Source organism: Sinocyclocheilus rhinocerous, unplaced genomic scaffold, assembly GCF_001515625.1.
Source record: "Sinocyclocheilus rhinocerous isolate Xijiao unplaced genomic scaffold, SAMN03320098_v1.1 scaffold1283, whole genome shotgun sequence".
Lineage (NCBI taxonomy): Eukaryota > Metazoa > Chordata > Actinopteri > Cypriniformes > Cyprinidae > Sinocyclocheilus > Sinocyclocheilus rhinocerous.
This window is the reverse complement of record NW_015642522.1, coordinates 3,081-13,073: the sequence shown is the minus strand read 5'-3', so window position 1 is coordinate 13,073 and position 9,993 is coordinate 3,081. Positions and strand designations below refer to the sequence as shown.

The window sequence follows — 9,993 nt, the reverse complement described above, 5'->3', positions numbered from 1 at the left end:
GCTTTTTATTTCACTTCTTTTGGACTGATGCATGCAACACCCGCTGAGTGCCATTAAACAGCTTGAAAGATCAAAGACCATTTTTAATATAACTCCGACTGGATTCGTCTGAAAGAAGAAAGTCATATATACCTACGATGGCTCTGGGGTGAGTAAAACACAGCCTAATTTTCATTTTTGGGTGAACTAACCTTTTAAGTCGCTTGGGTATATTTTTAGCAATAGCCAAAAAAACACTGTATGGGTCAAAATTATCGATTTTTCTTTTATGCCAAAAATCATTAGGATATTAAGTAAAAATCATGTTCCATGAAGATATTTTGTAAATGTATTTTGTAAAGTTGTATCTCGGCCAAATATCGTCCTATCCTAACAAACCATACGTCAATGGAAAGCTTATTTATTCAGCTTTCATATGATGTTTAAATCTCAATTTAAAAAAATTGACCCTTATGACTGGTTTTGTGGTCCAGGGTCACATTTGATTGGTGCTGAAACTTATTAGAATGACAATGTACGTCTTCAATAGGAAATCTTGGTTCCCGAAGCGTCCGAATTTGCGCAGTGGGAACCTGAGGGTGTTGATACAGACTGTCCTGTGACGGCGATCATTCCCACGTGGAAGATGCTCACTACTTTGGACATGAGCCGAAACTTCATACGCTGCATTGATGAGTCGGTGGTGAGCTATGATTGTACATTATATGAAATACATACCAGTTTATCTTTCCTTGTTGATCGCAAATTTGAGCTTTTCCTGATCTTTTTGGTACAGAAACTGATTCCTGAAGTCGAATTCCTTGATCTCAGCTATAATGAATTGTCTCTAGTGGAAAACCTTCAGGTGTGTTGTCTCTAGATAATTTCGTAATATTATTTTTAAAGTGCAAAGTAGGTTTGACGTTTAGAATCCAATGAATTTTCATTGCAGCATTTGTACAACCTGGTTCATCTGGATCTGTCCTTCAACAAACTCACGGTGCTGGAGGGCGTTCACACTAAACTGGGGAATATCAAGACTTTGAATCTGTCTGGGAATCAGCTGGAGACCCTTTCCGGCCTCAGTAAACTTTACTCATTGGTTAACTTGGATTTAAGCAGCAACAAATTAGCACAGGTAGTTTATTACAGTGTTTGCTTAGACATTATTTTCCTGACACCAGCATAATTCTCTCTGTCTTCTGTTTTTTTGTAGCTGGATGAAATTAAAAACATTGGCAGTCTTCCCTGTCTGGAGAAACTGTCTCTGGCTGATAACCCCATGTGCATCATCCCAGATTATAGGACTAAAGTTCTGGCCCAGTTCTGCGACCGGGCCTCCGAGGTATTGGCCTAGAGCTTTTCATCGAGGGTTCGGTCTGTTTACTGCGCAGTTTTGCAGTATTATTACACCAAGAAGAAAAAAAGAGTGCCAAACTAAACAAATAATTACATTTATTTATGATTAATTTTTTCAGATCTTTTTCGGGATTTGTTTCTAATTGATATATATATATATAAAGTATAATTCATGTTTGTCATGCAGGTGTGTTTGGATGGTACAACCACCACAGAAAAAGAGCTCGACACAGTGGAGGTGCTAAAAGCCATTCAGAAAGCAAAAGAGGCCAAAGACCGAATGGCAAACAATGAGAAAAAGGTATTTTGAAGATTTTATATTTGTTTTTATTTTTTAAAATGTAAATTAAATGGATAAAGGATCATTTTGTTCTATTATTATTATTATTAACGGCAATATTATTATAATTATTACAATATCATAACAACATTATTACTATGAACATTTATTATTATGAATTTTTTGCTATTAACATATATTATTATTTGTCTGTTTTGCTTTTGCTTAGAAGGAATTAAAGAAAAAAATTTAAGAAATAAAAATTATGTAAAGTCAGTTGACAATGGAAACTAATTTAGGTAAAAGCCCTGCTGAATAAAACGTTATGTAAGAGGTCCTAATTCAGTCTGCTTTATCTGGCAGGTTAATGGTTTTCTGACTAATGTAATTATATTTGTGATATATTTATAGTGTTTTAAAGGAGTGTGCTGATGGCTTTCATTGAATTAATTGTGACAGTTTTTTAGGTGTGAATCGGCCTAAACCTTGATATCCAGACATGACAAATCAACAAAAAGATGATTCATTGTCTGGCTTTATATGCTCACATTGATGCATTGGTGTGTCAGCATCTAGTACATAACACAAATCTTCCAGTGGAGTGAAAGACACGAGTTGTGGCGCCTCCTCCTGGCCAGACTCATCATCGGCACTTCACATGTCTGCAGTCATGCTGTGTTAAATAAATGTGATTATTTGCATATGCTATTGTAATATTATAGTATATATCTTAAACATTGCAGTGCACTCATGACTCTGAATTACCATAATTACTATGACAGAAAAATACTCACTACATCAATAGAGCTGTTCCGTTTCGAGTCTAAGGATTTTTATTTATTTATTGTTGATTTAAATAGTTTTGAACAATTAAAATATTATTTAAATTATTTTCTTTAAATTTAATTTTAGAATCAAGAAAGCATATCAGGCAGAATCATTTATAATAAAACGGCATGTAAAATGGTTGTAAATATAATAAAATGGCAGTGAAGCTTTGAACTGTTATTGGGGAAAAAAGTGCTAAAAGTCTGCACTTTTATTAAATTAGACAGAAAAATTGTAGTTATGGTAATAACACGAATGCACTACTTTGTAAGTACTAACATCGTGTCCTAACCAGGCATGATGTTTTGATCACCAAGTAAGCATTAAATCCATAGCCAATCAGTAAATATGTGTTTTTTTTTATGGAGCAGGATTTGGACCAGTGAAATTTCAGTGTGGGTGGAAAAACTGATTAACATGGCGATTTATGGCTCGTCGTTCTGGTTTGGACATGTTGTAAAATTTTAAATGAACATTAAGACGTTTACGATCCCTCACACCCTTTACATTGACCTCCAGGGGTCTTGAATTAGTCACACTGTGTTTTTGGCCTGATGTTATTGTTGTCAGGTGAGTGACGTCCCGGGACAGGCTGCGGGCGGGCCACAGTCCTCTTCGTCCTCTCTCGTCGCGCCGCCCTCCTCTTCCTCCCCCTCTCTGTCTCGTTCCACCTGCTCCAGTCAAGGTAATCATGTATGTATCGCGCTGCTGGGACGAGGGGGGGAACACAAATGGAGAATTAAAAGTGTTGTTTCAAACACTCCCATCTGTCACTGGTTGGATAAACAAATAGTCTTGCCTAAACTCGTTGTGTCTGCATACAAAAATGGGAGAGGAGAAAGTATTATCAAAAAAAAATACACTTCACCTTTAAAATGAAAAAAAATGTACGTGATTAGATAATTAGCATGCTCTCTGTGTTGCATCATGTGATTTTCTTTATGATTGTAAATGAATAATCAGACAGTATTGAATCCTTTTCTTATGACAATCTGAAGCTATTGAATTTTTATTCCTTACAAAAAGACTCGGATGGTTTCCTTTGCACCAGTGATCTCTCTAAATCTAATTTCATTTACATTTCTGTTCAGTTAGTCCTGCATACTGACTTATTGCAGCTCTGCCGGTCGTAATTGAGTTTCAGAGATTTGGTGCGTCCTTTTCTGCACTGCAGATGAAATAAATCAAGTTTCATCAGCATTCCTCAATGATTTTTCTCATATCTTTGCTTTGAATGAGTATAATGGGCATCCATTTCTTTCCTGTGTAGCGTCAAACTAGCTTAAACGTTGAATTTTGTGGTGGTTAATTTGCATGTGTTGCTCTAATAGCGATTGGGCCTGATTTATAAAGCATTTGATCTCCATATTTGTCTCTTGAGTGTTAGTTACTAAGCAACAGCCTCGGGTGGTTTGATAGACTTAGCGTTTTTGCAAACAGCATCTAAATATTCAGCATTACGCACTCCTAAAAAATGTGATTTAAATAGTGTTTCTCAAATATTAATGGGATATTATTATACTCTATTGTAATCGTAATCATCTATACATCAGTTCGTAATCTATACATTCCATTTCATTTGCATATAAAACACATTATATGGGATTGTATAATGTTTAAGAGTGTAATTAATATACACACATATATGGGGGGGGGGGGTATGTAGTGTCTGACTCCAAACTTATTTAATTTTTTATTTTTAACAACAAAAGCCTTAATTCAACATGCATCCATATGTGGTTTGAAATCGAATTAAAATCAGATCTATTTTTCTTCTAACAGTTTATTCAGTTGCTGCCAGTTGTTGTCTGTCAGTCTCTTGACATCGTCCTGACATTTGAATTGTTACTATATCACCCAACATAGCATATATTGTAACACTGTATAGCAACACTATATATATTTATAAATATATACATAGCAACACTGTATATATTTATACAGCATATATTGCCTGAACAAACAAATTAGATCATCACCATCCATTTTCATCACCGCATCGAATTGTGCTGTGTGAACTAAACTTTAGTGACTAAAGAATGACTTTTGCTTTCCATCTGTCTCCCTTTCAGAAATAACTACTTGTAAAGAAAAAGCTTTTATTACCAAAGAGATATTAACTCCTGTGGATTCTACACTTACCCAGAGATGCTATGATGTTTACAGCTCAGCCTGTGATATCATTCCACAGGTTGGTTTGTATTATAGCACAATTAATTAATTAGTAATGTAGTTTCAGCAACAAACAAGAACACAGCACTGGTCCTTTTTTTGCAGGTGAAAACTCAAATTGATTCCAGTTTGTCTTCGGAGGTCACATTCGAAAGCAGGTTAGTTCTTTAGTATTCTTTTGTTTTGTTTCTGCTATGCCAAAACATACTTGTATCCCATAAATGTGGTTGCAATGAGCTGTTTTTTTCTACGTTTATGTCTTTAGTGGAGTACATTTTTGGCCTTTTAACTTTTGATTGACTAAGGTAGTAATAAAAATGTAGAGCTACTAAAACATTTGTCCACTGACATAGGGCTGCACGATAAATCGAAATGGAATCGAGATCGCGATTCGACAGAAGCTGCGATTGTCATGCGTATCTTTCAGTGAAGCACGGTTCTGTGACATCTCACAGAAGGATTTATTTCAAACACTCGACTGACGTTATGAAGTGAGTTTGGAGTAAAAATATGTTATTAAATGTGGTATTTTCACATGCTTTCAGATGGAGCAGCATTTACTACACAGAGCACTGAGAAGCTATGCAAACAGCTGTCATCGCGAAAGATTTTTTGCGTAACTTGTCAGTGAACTACGGCTATGTGTAGTAAATTCTGCTCCATCTGAATGTACGTGATAATGATTTCCTGCTGATTACAGAACCGGCATTACTAACAAAATGCGCATGACAATCGCATTCGATTAATCGTGCAGCCCTACATTGACACAACTTCCAGTCCATGAAGATTAAGTTCAGGTTGTCACTGGTGTTGAAGTGCTAAAGGGATGAGCAGTTATGGTTTTATGTTCAAGATTCCAAAGCTAAACCAAAAACGTTTCATTCCTCTTTAGCCCCTGTTGCTGTGAAGAGGAGTGGAAACCTTGGACCGCAAATCTTTCAAATCTCTTTGTACCTCCTCCCTTACTGTCCTACGCTACCACCAACCAGGAGTTTACCAACCAGCTTTCTGCTCACATCAGCCAGGCTAATATAGAAGAATCAACTCCGATACCTTGCAAAACCACGACTCTTGATGGCACAGACCAAGGCAGTCCTCAATATGGAGATGGGTACTTTGAAATGACAATAGATGACACCAACGAGATCATGGGTTGTTCCTCCTCGTCTACCATTCAGGAAAATATGCCAGATGATGTGAAGAAGGAATCTGCAATTGATCATGTAAAAATGGTGGTTTGGTCTCTTTGCATCAGTGTTGGAGAAGGTTTGAGTCAGCGGCCATCTTGTTTGGTGGCAACGGATAGTTCGCTTGTGGTTTTCCACACAAGGTCAGAAGAACCAGTGAGTACTTTGGAAGAACTAATGGAGAACCTTGAGACAGACTTGGTTGTGCCGTACACCAACATTGAGACCTTTCAGTTTGATATTCCAGAGGTTTGTTTCTCCTTGAAGGTCAAGTCAAGCAATACACGATGGTACTTTTTCTCAGGCGCCCAAAGTCTGAAGGAGATGCACTCTTGCATTGTTCCACATGTGGACCAAACTAATGAGCAAGTTTTGAACTCCTCTAACACTCAAGTGTTTATCCGACAGTTTCTGAACTCTTGGGACTTTGAGGAAAGTGAGGGCAGCGTTAAAGGCGGACACTTGATCCATTTCCTTGATCTAGACTCATCTACCTCTGACAAGAACGTCGCAAACAACCCACAGTTTCCAAAGAACTCAGCTACCTTGGATGTATTGTCCCAAATCGGCCTGTTTGAAAGTGGTCAGAACCAAACCTCCAATCCCATGATTCTTTTCCTGACCTCTCGGCACCTCTGCATTCTCAAGGTAGACTTCATTACTCTGGCGTCCCGGGACCCTTCGGAAGCAAGTGCAATGCGGAACTGCTCCAAAGTAACCCGTTTCCCACTCTCATTCATGCTTCTCGACCCAAAGCAGGACTGTTCATGTAGGGCTGTCTCAGACTCTCGGCGTTTCTACAATGAGCATGTTGTAGAACTGATGGCAGGTCACGAACGTCTGACTGTTGTTTTTGCCCTTCCACAAGACAAGTTCACATTCCAGATAGAATTCACACAGCTTCGGTCCAATCTGAGGGAAATTAAGACCATCGCTCTCCAGCGCACCAAGAAAGGACACTCGAAAGTGCACAGTTGTCCCGCTCCTGCTACAGCCACAGAAAGAATACCTACCAGCAGGTAATGGGGCTCATTCATTACCAGTATTTTCAAAGATATGTATAGATGCCATTTTAGCTCCAGTCCGAAGCTGTAGACTGGAATGTATCTGAAATGTTTTAGGTTCAAACCTTGCAAAGGCTGTCAGGATTTGTGCCTTTTAACAAGACGCTTTCAGAAAGAATATACTGGACTACATGTAGCTACAGTAGCTTTCTACTGGCAATAAATTCAATGTCCGCCAGGTGGGGTTGGGAATTGGCACCATCATATTGTTTAAATTGCAGCTATAGCTGTTAGCATGAGAATTGTCAATAAATCTTAACCAGAAGTTCATCGGACTAGACAAGAAATCCCAACTCAAAAAGTCGATTTTACGATTTTAAAATTAAGATTTTACTATATCCCTAACCAGTCTTTCAATTCACCCTTCGCTGGGAATTTGACTAGCAGGTGATCTTACCAATCATAATGCCGAATCTTCCATGTTGTTTGACAAACAAACCAGACAGGAGATTAGATTAACATTGGTGGACTTGAACTTGAAAAATGGTGTGTATATTGACGTCTTCCCGTGATTGAAACAAGATACCTTCTGACGTTCATTCTGCACTTTGGATGGGATAAATGCAGAGCACTAATTCCGAGTATGGGTCACCATACCACATGTCAAGTCACTTTTTCACTTTTTTTTATTTTGTGCTATAACTAGTAAAGAGAAAGAGATGATCTTTTCAATGTTCTGCTTAAAATAAGACGCTATAGCGATCTGTCACAACACATTAAAGAGACACAAAATGGTACTGGTATTGCAACAGTAACTAAGGGGGTGGGTCTTTGCGAATGGTCAAACCTTATCCCTAATCCTTAGTTTACAGATGAACCATCTTTACTGGATACTACCAAATGCAGCAGAGGAGATAAAATGCATCTGCTAAATGACTACTCATTTTTCCTAAGGCAGCATTTGTTAATTAGCACAACCTTAATGGTTCTTCTTAGCTGTTTTCACAGTAGATATACTGCACTGTTTTTTTTCCACAGTGTCCCTCAGGAGGTGCCAAGGCCCCACCTGACCCTGTCTCTGCTGTATCCAGCCAAATCCCTCATTCAGCAGCTGATGGAAGACAACCAATGTCCCTCACACTTCTCGCTCTCCTCCTCATTACTCCTCATCTCGTCTCTCAAGGGAGACCAGCTCGTTCACTTCTTCCACGACAATATTGCAGAGGCAAGTCGTTTGCTCATTTTGCAGATTCTGATCCTACGAGGAAATTTCCTGGATGGTTGTGCTGTAGAATGTTCCCTACGGAAGCAATCTCTTGGGTTTTTCCTGTGGTTCTGTTGTTGTCGTCACACTGTATATTCCTCGATTTGTCCTTCCGGTCAACCCCTCTCTTCCTGTGTGCGCTCTTGGCTCCTGTATGTTTGTTTATTTACTTTGACTGTGTTACATTTGGCCAGCTGCCTTGTTTTCAAGATGACTATCTGAACCTCTTTCCACTCATTCCTATTCAATCAGTGTCTTGTTTTTACAGGATATCCTAGACCGAATTTAAAGTGTAAACAAACACACCCTAACATTTGAAATTTGTAACATGATCAGTAACCCTCACTACAATCATTAATGCCCTACTCTTAATTTGAGGTGAGTATGTGGCTGTTTTCCTGGGCATGTCCTGTATTCTTCAAAACAATACATTGCATGGTTCAAGGTATCATTCATGTTCATAGCACAAAATGCATGGAAGAAACAATTCTGACACTACATTTGAGCAATTGTAATCCTTGACTAAGCAAACACTGCTAAATAAACTGCAGTATTATGCAATGAAGAGACAGAACACTTAGGGTGTTTTTCTCACCGTTTGCATGCAGATGGAGAATGAGGAGCTGAAACACATCCTGTGGACGTCGGTGCTCTTCTACAGATCTCCTGATGTGGAGACGACCGCCTGTGTCCTGCTGTCCACCAAAGCCATCTACTTCGTCCTGGACGATACGGCATCCTCACTCACCAACCAATCAAGTGAGCAAACATTTACTTTACATTTGGAGTGACAATTTTATTCTAATCTGATCTTCAGCCATATTCAGTTTTGTTGTTCATTTGATATATCTACTCATTTATATTTATTTACTTATGCTATTCTATATGCTGTTCTAGTCAAACAGTCTAGATAGCACATTAAAATCGATTCATTAAATTGATTGATCTTGCAGTGATGTGGACCTGGAACCCGTCTGAGCACAAGGACACTGATTTCCTCTTCTCCTTCTGCTTCACCCTAAAACTAAAAGACCTGCAGAGCGTCAATGTGGGCTTGTTCGATCAGTACTTCAGAGTCGTGGGTGAGTTTGTGTTGACCATGATCTCTTCTGGTCACATTTTCCATCCAAAATGAGTCAAAGATATACAGTACGTGATTGGATGACATATTTATTAAGCTGACACCAATTGTAATCATCAGCTTACAAGATTAGTTCACTTCCAGAATAAAAATTTTCTAGATATTTTTATTCTGGGAGTGAACTAATCCTTTAAACAAAAGGATTACCAATATATAATACTGTATATACAGTGGTGGCCAAAATTATTAGAACACTAGTATTTTCACTAGCTAAAAATGGTTTTAAATCAGTTATTTCTGTCTTTTGCTGTAGTGTGTCTACAGCAAAATACTAGTGTTCTAATCATTTTGTCCACCACTGTGTATAAGTGCATGCTGTTTAAATTTTCACAAGTCCATTTTATGGGCTACCAGACTTACCCACAAGCCCTCACGCTGGTGTTCGACGACGTCCCCGGACCGGATCTTTTGTGCCACCTTACCATGGACCATTTTGCGGAGAGTGACGGGAAGGGCGACAGGACGCAGGGGGTTGGAGGAGCCGAGGGGGAAGTGCAATGGTGTATTTTTGTACCAGGAGCGGACAGCAGAGAGCGGCTAATATCGCTCTTGGCTCGCCAGTGGGAGACATTGTGTAGCCGAGAGCTGCCAGTTGAGCTAACAGGCTGAAGTTGGGAAAAAAATGGAGAATTTGCAGTATTCACCTACACAGTATGATGAACATTTCTTTTTACGAACGTTTTTTACAGTTTTGACACAATGCATCCTGGGAAGCTGTATTGTAGAGTCCACACGAGTATAATATATATTTTTTGTCTCACGCTTCAAACTTTGCTTTT

General features: G+C 38.6%; 1 protein-coding gene across 1 annotated transcript in view; it reads left to right on the top strand.

Annotated features, from left to right (window-relative positions):
* The window catches only part of LOC107755997 (nischarin-like), a 14,778-nt gene extending 5,534 nt beyond the window's left edge, over positions 1 to 9,244 (top strand). The window contains exons 8-19 of the mRNA XM_016572960.1: positions 530 to 682; positions 776 to 844; positions 932 to 1,117; positions 1,196 to 1,324; positions 1,526 to 1,639; positions 3,017 to 3,131; positions 4,519 to 4,637; positions 4,724 to 4,776; positions 5,511 to 6,824; positions 7,848 to 8,034; positions 8,682 to 8,832; positions 9,027 to 9,244. Coding sequence (XP_016428446.1) covers positions 530 to 682; positions 776 to 844; positions 932 to 1,117; positions 1,196 to 1,324; positions 1,526 to 1,639; positions 3,017 to 3,131; positions 4,519 to 4,637; positions 4,724 to 4,776; positions 5,511 to 6,824; positions 7,848 to 8,034; positions 8,682 to 8,832; positions 9,027 to 9,208 — 2,772 coding nt within the window. The 3' untranslated portion in view covers positions 9,209 to 9,244. The remainder of the gene's footprint in view (positions 1 to 529; positions 683 to 775; positions 845 to 931; positions 1,118 to 1,195; positions 1,325 to 1,525; positions 1,640 to 3,016; positions 3,132 to 4,518; positions 4,638 to 4,723; positions 4,777 to 5,510; positions 6,825 to 7,847; positions 8,035 to 8,681; positions 8,833 to 9,026) is intronic.
* The last annotated feature ends 749 nt before the right edge of the window (positions 9,245 to 9,993 follow it).